The 20,060-nt window shown below is 39.8% G+C and overlaps 1 protein-coding gene across 1 annotated transcript in view; it reads right to left on the bottom strand.

Moving 5' to 3' along the window:
* The window catches only part of lrp2a (low density lipoprotein receptor-related protein 2a), a 211,697-nt gene that overhangs the window by 41,726 nt on the left and 149,911 nt on the right, over positions 1–20,060 (bottom strand). Inside the window, exons 58-59 of the mRNA XM_060930575.1 lie at positions 15,031–15,159; positions 4,769–4,888 (exon numbers count right to left, since the gene is read on the bottom strand). Of these exons, the coding sequence (XP_060786558.1) occupies positions 4,769–4,888; positions 15,031–15,159 (249 nt within the window). The remainder of the gene's footprint in view (positions 1–4,768; positions 4,889–15,030; positions 15,160–20,060) is intronic.

The following is a 20,060-nucleotide window of genomic DNA, read 5'->3' as shown; positions in this document are numbered from 1 at the left end:
ATGCTAGTAATGTCCCATGTTTTGAGTGTGAAAACTATAACAGATATGATGTATTGTTCTAAGACAATAATTAACATACGCAACAAATAACCAGGAGGTATTTAATTGTTAAATACAGTGTAAGGGCAAAACACCACTAAAGGAACTGCTGCTGCTGTAAATCTCTACACACAAACATTTAGCACTGATAACAGAGTTGGTTATGTTGTGTTTTGCTATGTTACAGGATTAAGGGTTATCTATTGAGCCACAGGTTGTTTTTCACAGCCTGCCACAGTTATAAAGAACCCCATTCTGTTCTGAGGGCCATTTTTATGAGGTGAGTTCATAGATGAATTCATTAGTAGGAGTGAAGCTGTGTACTGCAACACGGCAGCTCCTGTGTGGGGGGAAAGACAAGTGGTGAAAAAATCAGCACCCCTTTCACTGTTAAAACTCAGTGATTTAGCGCAGGCTCCCATCATCCTTTCATCCAACTCACAACAATCATCACAGAGCTTCATCTCTTCCTGCTTGCGCTCCATTTTTTTGCATCTCACTGTCTAACCTCCCTTCACTCTTCTCTCCTGTTTCTCCACAAGGTGTTTTTTTTTCCCTTTTGATACAGCATTCACACACTGACCTGAGAACAGGGTAACTGTGGTTAGTGTAACTATGCTTATTGCATATTTAGCTATAATCCTGCCACAGAATAACTATGGTATCTTAGGGTAACTCTGGTTGTTATACCATCAACTGCGATGACTATGGGTTTACTCAGGTTAAATCATTATTTAATACTTATGTAATATGGTTGAAGAAACCATAGTTTACAATTTTCCCCAACTTGCCATGGCTAAGGCTTCATTTCATTTTTCATTTATTATCTCATTATCTCGACCTGGCGACTTGTCCAGGGTGTACCCCGCCTTTCGCCCGTAGTCAGCTGGGATAGGCTCCAGCTTGCCTGCGACCCTGTAGAAGGATAAAGCGGCTAGAGATAATGATAATGAGATCTCATTATCTCTAGCTGCTTTATCCTGTTCTACAGGGTCGCAGGCAAGCTGGAGCCTATCCCAGCTGACTACGGGCAAAAGGCGGGGTACACCCTGGACAAGTCGCCAGGTCATCGCAGGGCTGACACATAGACACAGACAACCATTCACACCTATGGTCAATTTAGAGTCACCAGTTAACCTAACCTGCATGTCTTTGGACTGTGGGGGAAACCGGAGCACCCGGAGGAAACCCACGCGGACAACATGCAAACTCCGCACAGAAAGGCCCTCGCCGGCCACGGGGCTCGAACCCGGACCTTCTTGCTGTGAGGCGACAGCGCTAACCACTACACCACCGTGCCGCCCCTGGCTTATTTTTTTTAAAAAAAGTACGATCTTGCTCATATTCCGAGTTACACATTTGTAAGAAGTCAAGTCAAAATCCCTCTTACACCAGAATCTGGTCTTCCCAGGCAGTCTCCTGTCCCAGTACTAATCAGCTTTTTGAGGTGCATGGGTGCAGCACTGATCTCTGTTTCAACAGCCCTCAGCCTATACAGCTAGGGTTGCAGTAGGGGGCTAGTTCTTTGGTAAACACAAGAGTTTGACTTCCCCACTCGCATCTGTATTGCAGCGTGTCTTGCCAGACAGTCGTAGGTACCATTTTTATGATGGTCTTTGGTATGACCTGACCACGAGTAGAACTCACAATCTCCCAATCAAGAGGCGGACACGCTAACCACTAGGCCAACTCACAGTCTTTGTAAGCAGTAGTTAACACCAAAATAATGCACATTGGTATTCAGACCTCATTTTAACTCCAGAATTAAACATATAGTAATGAAATTACAATTTCAGGACTTTCATTTAGTATCCTGTAGCTTTATATTAATTTATGTGCACACTTGGGTGGCATGGTGTTGTAGTAGTTAGCACTGTTGCCTCACAGCAAGAAGGTTCTGGGTTTGTGCCCAGTGGCCGATGGGAGTCTTTCTGTGTGGAGTTTGCATATTCTCCCTGTGTCTGCGTGGGTTTCTTCTGGGTGCTCTGGTTTCCCCCACAGTCCAAAGGTTAGGTTAATTGGCTTCTCTAAATTACCCATGGGTGTGAGTGTGCAGGAAGGAACTGGCCACCCTACTGCTGCAATTTTGGCCAAGTCAACCAAACATGGTTCACCTCAAGCCCGGATTGGGTGAGTTAGGCAGTGATGATGATGTGTGCACAATTAGCTGTCAGTGTGCAATATAAGAAATAAAATACAAAATAATAAGATGTGTTAGATCAAGCACCAATTTATCTTTCTTTTCTTTTAGTCATTCAGGTCTTCTTGAATTGGTGAAACTTGAATGAAGTTTATTTGCCATGTTTCTCTATCTTTCACAGCATTTAGAAGTTGCTTGCCAGAGAGTCCAGTGTCTTTCGCCAAGAGAGTTTTGACATTAACATAGGGCCTCCCAACTTGTCTTTCACATTCAGGGAAGCATAAAAGGCATTGACCAACAGGTTCATCATGTCTGGAAACATGACCACCAAGAACCATTCTTCTTTGTCTAATTATGATTGAAACATAGGGTAGTTTGCCATAAAATTCCTTGCTTGTGACATGAATCCTCCAAGACATGTTGTATACAGTTCTCAGCATCCTTGTGTATGCACCATCAATTTTCTTCATCATCCTTTTATTCATTGGCGATGATTCACAGCCATAAATCTGGTCCCTTTTTAAGCAGGGTGGTGAGTGGGGTGACGATAGAGCTGAAACCCCTGATGAATTGCTGGCAGAAGTTGGCAAATCCCAGTAAACGTTGGAGCTCCTTGACAGTAGTGGGGGTCAGCCATGTGGTAACTGCAGTGACTTTGTCTTGGTCCATGGTTACTCCCTGTGCACTGATGATGTAACTCAGGAAGGAGATTTGAGTGACATGAAACTGACATTTCTCTGCTTTCATAAACAGGTGATTGTCCAATCATTTAGCTAGAACCTCTTTGACGTGGGCCTCATGGCATTCTTGGTCTGGTGAGTAAATGAGGATATCGTCTATATAGGCGATGACAAATTTGCCGAGTATGTCCCTCAGTATATCATTGATCAAGCACTAGAATATGCTTGGCACAAGACTGACAGCAGTGCAGTGCAGTGTGGTTCTTATAGTCTGTGGCGGCCATGTTTGAAGACCACTGTGAACTCTGAGCAGATGTAGATGTGGCATATACTGCCAATATCCATTTGTTAATTGTCTATTGCTTTTATGTTACATCATATTACTTTTTAAGGCAAAGAAAATATAATTTATCTGCTTATTTAGTCTGCATTTTCTATCCCCCTTTTTATTTTAAAGACAAGTGCTTGTTATTAAAGGCCATGATGTAGACACTATTAAAAACTCAGTCTCTGGCAGCCTTTGAGGTCTGAATTATATGTAGTTGTTTTGTGGAATCTGAATGAGACTTACAGAAAATTGACTTTTACAGCTAAGTAACCCACTTCTGAATATTAGCAACTTTCTCTAAATACCATTCTTATTAGGTGAGGCCATTTTCTTAAAGGAGTAAAAAATACACACAAAAAAATAAAGTTTACAAAAGCCTACTTCACGTAGCATAAGCAACTGTAATATATGACATTGTGAAAAGAATTCCAAGTGCAATTGTGCACAATATTTATATGTCACAGTAAACTGTGCTCTTATTAAATATTTTTGAAACTGCACTAATATACATCCTAAGCTTAAAGGTAGACTGCCTTTCAGATTTTTCAAGTTTAGGTCATAAAACGAATTTTCCCTGACACCTAATTATTTTTGCTTAGTGGACTGAAAGCTACTGAATTCAAATCACAGACTTCCAATTTTATTAGTTTTTTTTTTTTAAATAGAAAATTAATGAATTTAGGGCTACATGGCTCTAAATTCTCTGCTATTTTTTCCTGCTTCACCATGACCCAGTTCAAGATACTACGTCATGCATCACGTGGTGGGCTTTCCCCGTTCGCGCAAGGCACTGTGGGCTACAAATTTGAAATAGGAGAGGAAAATGGAGGATGCGAATGAAACGTGAAAGACTGACTATAGTAACGGAAAGCGAGAAGAAAAAATGTTCTGTTGTGAAGGAAAGGAAACGCAAGACCAAACTAATAAATATCAGTGGTCAGCGAGCACCTCGGTGTGATCAGCTGTTCGTTTAGCGACAGAATGATGTAACTGTCAGTGCACGGTCAAGGTAAATCTGTAGATGGCAGTAATGCAACACTGGATGCCAGCTGCGTAAAACCCAAAAGAAGAAGGAAAAGAAGAAGAAGAAGGTAAACCTGCGCATGTGCACACAGACTTCCTCTGTCTGCTTGATTGCGTGAAGCGAGCGATTTCATGCACATTATTTGCTTGGGAATCGCCTCAAATTAAAAAACTTCCCAGCCACAGAATGGCCTAGGGTTTTTTTTTTTTTTGAGATATTGCAGAAATAAACATATACCACAATGACCAAATTTCAGAAAGAACTAAATTTCACTGATTTTATGAAGTCGAAAGGCCGTATACGTAGCTTTAATCGGTGTAAATGGTTATTGTGCTTTTTTGCAATAGGTAAAGTGTGGGGTATGACCAAATTTAGGCCAGATTTTGTCACATTTATTTTGTGAAACCTTAAACTCATAGAGTGACATAAGGAGAAATGGAAGCAGTAGGGGCTATCAAAACATTTTTAGAGAAACACTTGACCTGCACTGACACTTCATGGTCAAAGGAACCATTTTCTGAAACACAAGATAGATTTCTAAGATACAAGCTACTCACTGCAGTTGCGTTCATCTGATCCATCTCCACAATCATTGTCTCCATCGCACTTCCAGCGCAGAGGGATACACTTGTGGTTATCACAGCGGAAATCTCCAGCAGGGTCACAGGTCAACTCCTCTATAAACATGACACAGAGGTCATGTTTTAATACACACTTGCTCATAAAAAGGGTCACTGCATTCATAAACTACATCTAATCAGATAATTTAATGGATGGCACATCCTCTTTTAATGACCATGTCAGCCCTTTTACAAATAATAATAATAATAATGATGAGATAAATGATACCTAGACGTTTGAACACACAGCCTTATTTATGCAGTAAAACACACAATTAACACATTAGAGAAAAGGGTAAAGAATATATTGTTTGTTACTAATGATCTCAGTACTATAGAAAGCTGTGATATGCAAATGAGGACACTAAAAGTTATATTTATATTGTGCTCTGTGAGCATTCTGATGACATAGACTTTAAAACATGGCACTGAACAAGCAGAATCCCTCACTTGTCCAAATTTGTTATCTGGACTAATTTTACAATTTGAGTCTGCAGACGCAAGAGATAAATGAGACATTATTTAGCACCTTGTGGGATGACGTTTAATAAAGACATGATGATAAATGCAGCGCTAAACTTTGAAGGGAGAAAAACACTGTGTTTAATTACAACTAGGATGAAAGTAGTAAAGGGAGTATAGGCAACCCCCTCAATACACACACATACACACACGTACACTGACCAGTGAGTCATAGCAGATATGCCACAGAGGAGATCTGAGAAGTGAGGAGAGAAGAGTAGACACTGCTAAACATACAGATGTGCGTGCACACACACACACACACGCCCCACCTGGCATTCTTAGACTCAGATTAGGGAGATCTCTCCTCTCTGTGCAGGATGGCACTAATGGAGTGGGGGGATGCTGATAACACTTGGGAGGACTGGAATTGTGCATGTGTGTGTACGTGCATGTGTGTGTCAGGGTCAGACCACAGAACACAGAGCTCAATCTGCACTGAAGGCTTGTGTCGGAATTTTTATATGTACGTACCTGCATACATATGACTTATATACATGTGACTACTACATATGACTTGAAGAACATGTGAATAGTAGATAATCAGATTATACACATACACACACACACACACACACAAACATTTTATATATATATATATATATATATATATATATATATATATATGTGTGTGTGTGTGTGTGTGTGTGTGTGTGTGTGTGTATATACTATTCACATGTTCTTCAAGTCATATGTAGTATGTAATAGCCTGTGTATATATATATATATATATATATATATATATATATATATATACACACACACACAGTGAGCCAAAAAAGTATTTAGTCAGCCACCAATTGTGCAAGTTCTCCCACTTAAAAAGATGAGAGAGGCCTGTAATTTTCATCATAGGTACACTTCAACTATGAGAGACAGAATGAGGGGAAAGAATCCAGGAAATCACATTGTAGGATTTTTAATGAATTAATTGGTAAATTCCTCGGTAAAATAAGTATTTGGTCACCTACAAACAAGCAAGATTTCTGGCTCTCACAGACCTGTAACTTCTTCTTTAAGAGGCTCCTCTGTCCTCCACTCGTTACCTGTATTAATGGCACCTGTTTTAACTTGTTATCAGTATAAAAGACACCTGTCCACAACCTCCAACAGTCACACTCCAAACTCCACTATGGCCAAGACCAAAGAGCTGTCGAAGGACACCAGAAACAAAATTGTAGACCTGCACCAGGCCGGGAAGACTGAATCTGCAATAGGTAAGCAGCTTGGTGTGAAGAAATCAACTGTGGGAGCAATTATTAGAAAATGGAAGACATACAAGACCACTGATAATCTCCCTCGATCTGGGGCTCCACGCAAGATCTCACCCCGTGGGGTCAAAATGATCACAAGAACGGTGAGCAAAAATCCCAGAACCACACGGGGGGACCTAGTGAATGACCTGCAGAGAGCTGGGACCAAAGTAACAAAGGCTACCATCAGTAACACACTACGCCGCCAGGGACTCAAATCCTGCAGTGCCAGACGTGTCCCCCTGCTTAAGCCAGCACATGTCCAGGCCCGTCTGAAGTTTGCTAGAGAGCATTTGGATGATCCAGAAGAGGATTGGGAGAATGTCATATGGTCAGATGAAACCAAAATAGAACTTTTTGGTAAAAACTCAACTTGTCGTGTTTGGAGGAGAAAGAATGCTGAGTTGCATCCAAAGAACACCATACCTACTGTGAAGCATGGGGGTGGAAACATCATGCTTTGGGGCTGTTTTTCTGCAAAGGGACCAGGATGACTGATCCGTGTAAAGGAAAGAATGAATGGGGGCATATATCGTGAGATTTTGAGTGAAAACCTCCTTCCATCAGCAAGGGCATTGAAGATGAAACGTGGCAGGGTCTTTCAGCATGACAATGATCCCAAACACACCGCCCGGGCAACGAATGAGTGGCTTCGTAAGAAGCATTTCAAGGTCCTGGAGTGGCCTAGCCAGTCTCCAGATCTCAACCCCATAGAAAATCTTTGGAGGGAGTTGAAAGTCCGTGTTGCCCAGCGACAGCCCCAAAACATCACTGCTCTAGAGGAGATCTGCATGGAGGAATGGGCCAAAATACCAGCAACAGTGTGTGAAAACCTTGTGAAGACTTACAGAAAACGTTTGACCTCTGTCATTGCCAACAATGGGTATATAATAAAGTATTGAGATGAACTTTTGTTATTGACCAAATACTTATTTCCCACCATAATTTGCAAATAAATTCTTTAAAAATCAGACTGTGATTTTCTGGATTTTTTTTTCTCATTTTGTCTCTCATAGTTCAGGTATACCTATGATGAAAATTACAGGCCTCTCTCATCTTTTTAAGTGGGAGAACTTGCACAATTGGTGACTGACTAAATACTTTTTTGCCCCACTGTGTATATTACACAGTGGCGTGAAGATATGAAGTTTATCTTCGAGTGGTGAATGTATTTCATGAGTGAGCAAAGTGAACGAGTGTTATATTTTTCAACACGAGAAGATAAACAATATATTCTCACCACCATGTAATGTTATTTATATTACAGAGATACATCCACAAAAAAAAAATTGCGCAAGTTAATCAAAAGAATTTTCATTTTGAACACGCATTCAAAATGGCATTTTGACAGCGCGCATCTAGTCAGTGGGAAAACATTGGGAGTGACATCACTGGAGTAAAAGATTGGAAAATATGTCAGTCAGAGCCGCGATATATTTTGTATGAAAAATGTGAGTTTTTCAACGAGTGTATATATATATATATATATATATATATATATATATATATATACTGTTTATACTGTTTATATTGTTTGTCTGAGTGTTTAGTCTATGTCTAGTTCTTATCTAGAGTGTTTATACTGTTTATATTGTTTGTTTTTTCAATTATTCTATTTTTATTTATTGCATTGCCTGTTTGCACCGTGGGTCAGAGAGGACTGAAATTTCATCTGTGCTGTGTGTCGAGCATGTATAGCATATTTGACAATAAAGTTGACTTGACTTGATTTTATATATATATATATATATATATATATATATATATATATATATATATATATATATATATATATGTGTGTGTGTGTTTATGTATACACACACACACACACACACACACAGTGGTGCTTGAAAGTTTGTGAACCCTTTAAAATTTTCTATATTTCTGCATAAATATGACCTAAAACTTCAGCAGATTTCCACACAAGTCCTAAAAGTAGATAAAGAGAACCCAGTTAAACAAATGAGAGAAAAATATTATACTTGGTCATTTATTTATTGAGGAAAATGATCCAATATTACATATCTGTGAGTGGCAAAAGTATGTGAACCTCTAGGATTAGCAGTTAATTTGAAGGTGAAACTTGAGTCAGGTGTTTTCAATCAATGGGATGACAATCAGGTGTGAGTGGGCACCCTGTTTTATTTAAAGAACAGGGATCTATCAAAGTCTGATTTTCACAACACATGTTTGTGGAAGTGTTCATGGCACGAACAAAGGAGATTTCTAAGGACCTCAGAAAAAGCATTGTTGATGCTCATCAGGTTGGAAAAGGTTACAAAACCATCTCGAAAGAGTTTGGATGCTACCAATCCACAGACAGACAGATTGTGTACAAATGGAGGAAATTCAAGTCCCTCCCCAGGAGTGGTCAACCAACAAAGAGCAGTCCAAGAGCAAGGTGTGTAATAGTCGGCGAGGTCACAAAGGACCCCAGGGTAACTTCTAAGCAACTGAAGGCCTCTCTCATATTGGCTAATGTTAATGTTCATGAGTCCACCATCAGGAGAACACTGAACAACAGTGGTGTGCAGGGCAGGGTTGCAAGGAGAATGCCACTGCTCTCCAAAAAGAACATTGCTGCTCGTCTGCAGTTTGCTAAAGATCATGTGAACAAGCCAGAAGGCTATTGGAAAAATGTTTTGTGGACGAATGAGACCAAAATAGAACTTTTTGGTTTAAATGAGAAGCATTATGTTTGTAGAAAGGAAAACACTGCATTCCAGCATAAGAACCTTATCCCATCTGTGAAACATGGTGGTGGTAGTATCATGGTTTGGGCCCGTTTTGCTGCATCTGGGCCAGGACGGCTTGCCATCATTGATGGAACAATGAATTCTGAATTATACCAGCGAACTCTAAAGGAAAGTGTCATGACATCTGTCCATGAACTGAATCTTAAGAGAAGGTGGGTCATGCAGCAAGACAACGACCCTAAGCACACAAGTCGTTCTACCAAAGAATGGTTAAAGAAGAATAAAGTTAATGTTTTGGAATGGCCAAGTCAAAGTCCTGACCTTAATCCAATGGAAATGTTGTGGAAGGACCTGAAGCGAGCAGTTCATGTGAGGAAACCTGCCAACATCCCAGAGTTGAAGCTGTTCTGTACGGAGGAATGGGCTAAAATTCCTCCAAGCCGGTGTGCAGGACTGATCACCAGTTACCGGAAATGTTTAGTTGCAGTTATTGCTGCACAAGGTGGTCACACCAGATACTGAAAGCAAAGGTTCACATACTTTTGCCACTCACAGATATGTAATATTGGATGCTTTTCCTCAATAAATAAATGACCAAGTATAATATTTGTCTCTCATTTGTTTAACTGGGTTTCTTTATCTACTTTTATCTACGTGTGTGAAAATCTGATGTTGTTTTAGGTCATATTTATGCAGAAATATAGAAAATTCTAAAGGGTTCACAAACTTTCAAGCACCACTATATATATATATATATATATATATATATATATATATATATATATATATAAATATATATGTATATTTATATATATATATAAACAGTCATTCCACAAAATCGAGTCGTAGATGAGCTGACAGCCGATGAGGTGTGTAGTGCTGAGTTGGCTATAAGCCATGTACGATGAGATTGAGTGGAATAACTGTTTTATTCTATCCACATTCACTGGATTTTGAGAAACAGAGCATTTTTATTTTTATTTTTTGCAAATTCGATAAATAAAAACTTTTTATACAAAACGTCTGACAAAATTATTTCCGCTTAGAATGTAAACAAACCGGTGAAATGACAGGAGCAATTTGTGGAAAATGTGATAATAATTCTTGAAAAAGAAAAAAAGATATGTTCTTACTATAAAATACTTTTATTCCATATTTTGTTGCCTTTTTTGTATTTTTTTGCGGTTTAGATATCAAGTAGAGTTTTTATTTCATCCTCGGTTGGTTCAGCAACACACTCTGCTATTTTGTTTTTCTCTACTTATGGTATATGAGCTGATATCCAGGTAATAGAGTTGCCAATCAGAGTGTGTGAGTGCTCATATCCAGTGAATGTGGATAGAATACATATACATATATATATATATATATATATATATATATATATATATATATATATAGCTAGTTATTACCTACTCATTCATGAGTTTTTCTGTATTTTGACTATTTTCTACATTGTACAACAATACTGAAGACATCAAAATTATGAAATAACATGTGGAACATACATGGAATTATGTAGTAGACAAAAAAGTGTTAAAAAACACAAAATAAAGTATGTTTCATATTTTAGAGTCTTCAAAGTAGCCACTGTTTACCTTGATGACGCTTTGCACACTATTGGCATTATCTTAGGTCCACTTTACACGGGGACGGTCTGAAACAAAAACGCAAAAGTCCGTTTTCGTTCTCACTTTTTTCCGCGTCTACACGACCGTTTTCAAGGAGGAAATCTACGTCTATACGGTGACGCATAAATGTGTGGAATTCAATTGGATGTGCATGCCAGGCGGCTAGGTGGTGCTGTGAAAGACCTCCGCTATGTCTGCACGCATGCGCAACGGCTTCCGTCTTGTCTGATCTGCACATCTGCGCCGCGAAAACTTTGACTACTCTGGCTATGGTAAGTAAGAAAGTAAGTAAAAAAGTAAGAGCATACTATACCCGCCTCTGTTCATTAACGGTATATGTGCAGATTCGGTATAGATGTTCGAAGGACTCCTGGACGTTTATTAAAGCTGCCAGAGCAGCTTGAAGGTCCGTTGGATCGATGTAATCAGACATGCTCTTACTTTTTTACTTACTTTCTTACTTCCCGGGCTGGCATGTACAGTATATGACATATGTATGACGTAAACGCGTACCCGACGTGAGCAGATCCGAGCAGAGTTTCGCGTATTGGGTAGTTTAGACGGATATGCAACGGGGGCTGTTTTTAACTTATCCACTCTGGAAGGCGTTTTCAATTTTTTTCCGTTTTTCAGCCTCGGAAACGCCGTCCCCGTGTAGACGAAAGGCACTTCCGATAAAATATTTAGTCGTTTTTACCCGACAGCGTCCTCGTGTAAACGGGCCCTTAACCAGCTTCATGAGGTAGTCACCTGGAATGCTTTTCAATTAAGAGGTCTGCCTCATCAAAAGTTAATTAGTGCAATTTCTGCCCTTCTTAATGTACTTGAGACTTTGATCCCATCAAACTATTATATACTGTATACTGTATACAACATCTTAAATAAGTAGTGGTTGATGAACTACTTATTGTTTAACTTCTCAGCCAATTTCTTCTTATGTATGTGGTTTAGTAGAGTTTGATAAATAATTCAGTGTTTAATTATTTACAACATCTTTTGACGTATCTATAATAATACAAAAACTATCACAGTTATTTACAGTATAAAAGTTACTTCCAGTACTTATAATAAATATTGCTTTAAACACATTAAGAAGATATAAAATGCAATAAATACATCTGCAGCATTGTTCAAAACTGAAGTCGAAACTCAACCTGGCAATGGAAATGAGGTTCAGGGTGTATGTAAAGCTTTTTTTTTTTAAGTTTTCAAACTATAATTGACAGAATGACAAAAAACAAAAGAATGTATTGTTCTCAGTGAAATGCTGCAGTGTTCTAGAATTCTTTTGGGGTATAGAGGATTAATTTTTTAGCATATTTTTTTGTTTAATAAACATCCATCCATCCATTATCCGTAACCATTTACCCTGTGTAGGGTCGCGGGCAAGCTGGAGCCTATCCCAACTGACTATGGGTGAGAGGCGGGGTACACCCTGGACAAGTCACCAGATCATCACAGGGTTGACACATCGAGACACACAACCACTCACATTCACATGTACAGTCAATTTAGAGTCACCAATTAACCTAACCTGCATGTCTTTGGACTGTGGGGAGAAACTGGAGCACCCAGAGGAAACTCATGCAGACACGGGGAGAACATGCAAACTCCACACAGAAAGGCCCCTGTCGGCCGCTGGGCTCGAACCCAGAACCTTCTTGCTGTGAGGCGACAGTGCTAACCACTACACCACCGTGCCTGTTTAATAAACATCTTGTTTTAATGATCAATTTTAGTGTCAAAATCAGAATCTTCTTTTATCATCACACAATTGTGATGAAATCACATTAGGATATTCTGCGAAAATATTTTTATATCACACAGCTCTACATATGGTGACATAAAACACATAGTACACTGCTCCTATTCCATTTAAAGATGCACACATCGGATTACATTGGTGCCTGACACAGAGAACTAGACACCACACAGACCATAAATCTATGCTGAACTCAGACTAGCAAGGGGGTTAAAGGGAGAGGTCAGACAGAGCCATTCATCAGCGCAGGCTCTTTTCCTGCTAATGTACAACTGGAGTGTGAAGGGATAAAAACGTATCATCTTCAACATCACCACACACATACTTCCCACACTGCATGAAATTCATTCTCCTAAATTAAAGCACATACTGCCGTTATATTATAACATATTCTTACCCTAATCTTCGGAAAGTGCTCAAATTAAAGTTCAGAATATTTACATTAATTTAGGATACTCCATTATGTCTGGAAAGTTATCTTAAAAAAGGATCACTTCCCAAGGAGATTTTGTTTACTTACAGTGCTTTAAATTAGCCACATCTTTTTCACTAAAAGGTGAGGCAGGCTATAATCCAAGTACATAACTGACCAGTTGAGCATTAAAGTGCATATTCTGGACCAATTTCGTTTTTTTTTTATATGAAAGTATGTCCCTTTACACACTCATCCAGAAGGGTAATTTTGCACAAGGCCATCTGTCTACAGCAGAAAAAAAATAAAATAACAAAACGCGTCTGGAAAAATCCCAAGGGAGTCTGGAGCCAGATTCCTGACGTTATCTGTGGGCAGGCTGCGAGAGCTTTGCACGGTTTCAGTGCACAGCCTGTGTAGACCAAGCGCTCCCATTTTTCTCTCATTGTCCGGTCTTTTGGGAAACAATCAGTACGTTTACATGCACATCCAAATCGAGCTACTGTCGGTAATCGAGCAAAGGGTCCCAGCAGGGGTGCCAGAGAAATCCAATCCTACATGCAACTGTGAAATCGAGCTATTGTGTAAGGTGCATTGTGCACCCGAGCCACAGGTGGCGCTACATGCCCCATCGTGTTGGTACACTTCCGGTTGTCGTCATGAAGAAGAGCTATAGTGTTGCCAGATACTGCTGACGTTTTCCAGCCCAAAACATGTTCAAATCCGCCAAAATGCACTTAAAACCTCCCAATCTGGCAACACTGGCAGTTCCGTGTTCAAGCTGTTAGGCTTGCTCTAACAGACTGTATGGCTACAAACTGTCCAGCGCAGACCACTGTTTTGTAAGACAACTTGTTTTGCACAATTGTATATTTTTCTAAAGTCCATTTTTTGCTTACAAAAAATATTTTTTTTTGCTTACAATTTAACTTATGTCTTAATAAACACACAAAAAGTTAAATTGTTTTGTTTTTATTGACATTCTTCAGATGTTGGACATATATATATATATACACACACACAAATAGAATGACTTGTTTATGTACACAATTCACAGCTATGCAACAGCTGTACAGATGTATTTGGTGATACAGTAAGTGAGCTAAATTTTAACAGTGCAAACAATGCCACAAAAAGAAAAGATTCATGCCGCTGTCATGATTCGTTGTCATGCCGACCGAGGCTGTTGTGTTTCCCGCTTGTGGTCTCGTCACTCGTCACTTCCGGAAGGGGCAGCGCTGAAGTAAGCGGCTCGGCTACGTAGCTCGATAGGGTTTACATGCACTAAGTAGCTCGACTACAATCGCATAATCTAGGTCGCGTAGCTCGATTGCGAGAAATCAAGTTCGGTTCAATTTCAGCTGAGCTAAGGTGTTTCCATGCCATTTAGAGTTTCGATTTCAGTCGAGCAATGGCAGAAATTCGATTTTCTCTATGTGCATGTAAACGCACTGAATGAGTACTAATCCCATCAAGATTGGTGTTGCTACACCCTCTTACGATACATCTGTTAACCATTTTAATAATTATGTGATAACGTTGAAGACATTTGCAGAAAACCACCAGGTCGTTTTCTCATAAACAAACCAGCGCTGACGTAGGATTCAGAGGGAGGCGTCCCGCACGCAACATCACGAAAATCAACGTTTGCCGGGAAATTCAAATGCCAAGTTTTTTCAGAGGTGGACCAGTTCACCTCAAATGGCTTGATTTCAACTGAATTTTTCTGGTATTGCGCAAGGTAAAAAAATTTCACAAAATGCAAAATGTGACAGATATTTGACCAAAGTTTAATATAAAATAGGAGAATTACATTGATCTGGCTCCTGAATTTACCCGTGATATGCACTTTAAAGGCCTTGTTCATGTGCACAACAATGACTCCTTTAACCAGTGAAGACTCTTATTGTGTGTTGCACTCACCACAGTTCTGCTCATCACTGTTGTCCCTGCAGTCGTTTTGTCTGTTGCAAATAGCCCACAGAGGTACACAGCGGTAGTTTGTGACACAGGCAAACTCAGTGTGGTTATCACATCGATATGCTGGACCCACTATGAACATAACACAAAGCAACAATCAGAAAGACAGCACACTATACAACCCCAACTCCAAAAAAATTTGGGACGATGTGTAAAATTTCAAAATCATGGAAACCCTAGATTTCATTGAAAATACTACAGAGACATCATATCAAATGCTGAAACTGAGAAATATTACTGTTTTTGAAAAAAAAATATGCTCATTTAAACTAATTAGGTACATTGGCAACAGGTCAGCAGAGAGGCTGAGTCTCTCAGAAGTAAAGATGGGGAGGGGTTCAGCGCTCTGTGAAAGACTGTGTGGGCAAATGGTGCAACGTTCCTCAACGTAAAATTGCAAAGAATTTGGAGATCATATCATCTACGGGACATAATATTGTTAAAAGACTCTGAGAATCAGGAGAAATCTTTGTATGCAAAGGGCAAGGTTTGAAAATCAACATTGGATCCTCATGGTCTTCAGGCCCTCAGGCGACAATGTATTAAAAACAGGCACGAATCTGTTATGGAAGTTAGTGCATGGACTCAAGAACACTTCAGAAAACCATCATCTGTGAACACAGTTCATCACTGCATCCATAAATGCAAGTTAAAATCATATATAAACAATATCCAGAAACACTGCAGCCTTCTCTGGGCCTGAGCTCTTTTATGATGGACTGAGGTGAAGTGGAAAACTGTCCTGTGTCTGAAGAATCAAAATTTGAAATTATTTTTGGAAATCATGGGCTAAAGAGGAGAGGAACCATTCAGCTTATCAGTGCACAGTTCAAAAGCCAGAGTCTGTGATGGTATGGGTGGCATCAGTGCACACGGCATGGGTAGCTTGCACATCTGGGAAGGCATCATTAATACTGAATGATATATACAGGGTTTGGAACAACATGCTGCCATCAAGATGACGTCTTTTTCATAGAAGGCCTTGCTTATTTCAGCAAGACAATGCCAAACCACATTCTGCACATATTACAAGTTCATGGCTCCATAATAAAAGAGCCCAGGTGCTAAACTGGCCTGCCTGTAGTCTGGACCTGTCTTCCATTGAAAACATTTGGCACATTATGAAGCACAAAATACCAGAAAGAAGACCCCGACTGTTGAGCAACTTAAACTGCATAGCAGACAAGAAAGGGACAACATTTCACTTTCAAAACTAAAGCAGTTGGTCTCCTCAGTTCCCAAACATTTACAGTGTTGTTGAAAGTAGAGGTGATGCAACACAGTAACAAACATGCCCCGTCCCAACTTTTTTTGAAATGTGTTGCTGACATCAAATTCAAAATGATCATAAATTTCTCAAAAATCAATAAAATTTCTCAGTTTCAACATTTTATGTTGTCTTTTTACTATTTCAATGAAACACAGGGTTTCCATGATTTACAAATCATCACATTTTTAAGGATAGTTTTTTTTAATAGTGTCAGTCCTGCACGCTGTAGCGTGTGCACCTGAAGGCGCGCCTCGGGCTGTGCGTGCTCCGGGTGGACTTCAGCACACGCGCTGTGAACAAGGCCCACCTGAACTCAATTAGAGAACATTGTGTTTGCGAAGTGTTACGCTACGTTAAGTACGCATTACAGAGCCTTTCTACCCGTGTTCTTGTTTCTTTGGCCTGTTTCTCGTTATTGTTCTCGCTTAGCCTTCTATGTTCCGTTTGTACCTCGACCGACCCTTTGCCTGTTTTCACGTCTCTGATCTAGCCTGCTGACTTATATATATAACCCCGATTCCAAAAAAGTTGGGACAAAGTACAAATTGTAAATAAAAACGGAATGCAATAATTTACAAATCTCAAAAACTGATATTGTATTCACAATAGAACATAGACAACATATCACATGTCGAAAGTGAGGCATTTTGAAATTTCATGCCAAATATTGGCTCATTTAAAATTTCATGACAGCAACACATCTCAAAAAAGTTGGGACAGGGGCAATAAGAGGCTGGAAAAGTTAAAGGTACAAAAAAGGAACAGCTGGAGGACCAAATTGCAACTCATTAGGTCAATTGGCAATAGGTCATTAACATGACTGGGTATAAAAAGAGCATCTTGGAGTGGCAGCGGCTCTCAGAAGTAAAGATGGGAAGAGGATCACCAATCCCCCTAATTCTACTCTGACAAATAGTGGAGCAATATCAGAAAGGAGTTCGACAGTGTAAAATTGCAAAGAGTTTGAACATATCATCATCTACAGTGCATAATATCATCAAAAGATTCAGAGAATCTGGAAGAATCTCTGTGCGTAAGGGTCAAGCCCGGAAAACCATACTGGGTGCCCGTGATCTTCGGGCCCTTAGACGGCACTGCATCACATACAGGCATGCTTCTGTATTGGAAATCACAAAATGGGCTCAGGAATATTTCCAGAGAACATTATCTGTGAACACAATTCACCGTACCATCCGCCGTTGCCAGCTAAAACTCTATAGTTCAAAGAAGAAGCCGTATCTAAACGTGATCCAGAAGCGCAGACGTCTTCTCTGGGCCAAGGTTCATTTAAAATGGACTGTGGCAAAGTGGAAAACTGTTCTGTGGTCAAACGAATCAAAATTTGAAGTTCTTTATGGAAATCAGGGACGCCGTGTCATTCGGACTAAAGAGGAGAAGGACGACCCAAGTTGTTATCAGCGCTCAGTTCAGAAGCCTGCATCTCTGATGGTATGGGGTTGCATTAGTGCGTGTGGCATGGGCAGCTTACACATCTGGAAAGACACCATCAATGCTGAAAGGTATATCCAGGTTCTAGAGCAACATATGCTCCCATCCAGACGACGTCTCTTTCAGGGAAGACCTTGCATTTTCCAACATGACAATGCCAAACCACATAATGCATCAATTACAGCATCATGGCTGCGTAGAAGAAGGGTCCGGGTACTGAACTGGCCAGCCTGCAGTCCAGATCTTTCACCCATAGAAAACATTTGGCGCATCATAAAACAGAAGACACGACAAAAAAGACCCAAGACAGTTGAGCAACTAGAATCCTACATTAGACAAGAATGGGTTAACATTCCTATCCCTAAACTTGAGCAACTTGTCTCCTCAGTCCCCAGACGTTTACAGACTGTTGTAAAGAGAAAAGGGGATGTCTCACAGTGGTAAACATGGCCTTGTCCCAACTTTTTTGAGATGTGTTGTTGTCATGAAATTTAAAAATCACCTAATTTTTCTCTTTAAATGATACATTTTCTCAGTTTAAACATTTGATATGTCATCAATGTTCTATTCTGAATAAAATATGGAATTTTGAAATTTCCACATCATTGCATTCCGTTTTTATTTACAATTTGTACTTTGTCCCAACTTTTTTGGAATCGGGGTTGTATATAATTATTAAACTGAACACTTCTGCACATGCATCCGCCTCCCTCGCACACCTGACAAATAGGTTAATATTTAAATATAATTTAGCTATATATATTTTTTTTTACATTTTGTAGTATTTTTCATAACTGTAAATATTGTAATTATTGTGTAGTACTTTTTATCTACTTCAAACTGTAACACCTGATATGTACTTTTATCTGATGAAATAAAGACATTTGACAGTTGACATTCTGTTTTAATTTACGTTTAACACAGCATCCCAAGTTTTTTGGAATTGGGGTTGTATAATCAGATAACTAATTTAATTGAAATATGCCACGTCACATCAAAGATAATTACGGCTTCCACCTCACCCTATTCTTGTCCTCCAGGCTCTCTCACCACCCATGCTACCCATTAAGCAGTGCTATAACTAAATGATACCCTCTTTATGATAAACGTTAGCATTACAATTGTTGTGCAATACACACCTGACACTGTGTTTACTGTGTTTATGTACTGTGTTTATTTTGCATCTGTGGCCTACAACTCACATTGTTTTCCTTTCATCTTCGTCATTGTTTCTCTTTTCGTACCTGATGTGCCAGTTTGACATTATGACTTGTATGTAAACTTGTGGCATTGTATGAACGTTAGCCTTCCGCCAATCACACCAAAAAAAAAAAAAGCCAGTACATATCTGTGTATATTCCTATAGGCCCTGATGTGCTAAAAGTTTGCATGTGAAAAAAAAATATGGAAACTCAACAACACCTGCAAAAGCTGATTGACTAACAGGGTCTGTGGAGGATTGTGTCCTTCACGTGAAATAAACAGAATGTCTCATCTGTTTCACTTGTTTGACATAAAGAATATCCAATACCAATGCAGTGTCAATGCAAAATGATTAATTTTGTGCCTGCAGTGTGAAATAAGTCTAAAGAGCAGTTGCATACTCAAATTTCGTGCGTGTAATAATTTTGCAGAATCGTGTTTCCGCCAGTTGAACACGAAATAATTATAAGCAGGTCAAACTGATGCTGTATTCCCACAGTAAAGCTAGTTTCATATTAGGTCCACAATCTCATCTCATCTCATTATCTCTAGCCGCTTTATCCTTCTACAGGGTCGCAGGCAAGCTGGAGCCTATCCCAGCTGACTATGGGCGAAAGGCGGGGTACACCCTGGACAAGTCGCCAGGTCATCACAGGGCTGACACATAGACACAGACAACCATTCACACCTACGGTCAATTTAGAGTCACCAGTTAACCTAACCTGCATGTCTTTGGACTGTGGGGGAAACCGGAGCACCCGGAGGAAACCCACGCGGACACGGGGAGAACATGCAAACTCCACACAGAAAGGCCCTCGCCGGCCACGGGGCTCGAACCCGGACCTTCTTGCTGTGAGGCGACAGCGCTAACCACTACACCACCGTGCCGCCCTAGGTCCACAATATATTCATTTATCTGACACCAACAGCCTCTGAAAAGTTTTCACTCACATTTAGCTTATTAAGGGTAGTATCTCACTGGGCTGCGACAGCTTGCGAACGTCATTCGCGAGAGAGTTTCAAAAGTGTCTTGAAACATTCGCGGGGCTTC

The sequence above is a fragment of the Neoarius graeffei genome, chromosome 9 (genome assembly GCF_027579695.1).
Source record: "Neoarius graeffei isolate fNeoGra1 chromosome 9, fNeoGra1.pri, whole genome shotgun sequence".
Taxonomy (NCBI): domain Eukaryota; kingdom Metazoa; phylum Chordata; class Actinopteri; order Siluriformes; family Ariidae; genus Neoarius; species Neoarius graeffei.
The sequence above is the reverse complement of the archived record's forward strand: the minus strand, read 5'-3'. Positions and strand labels throughout refer to the sequence as shown.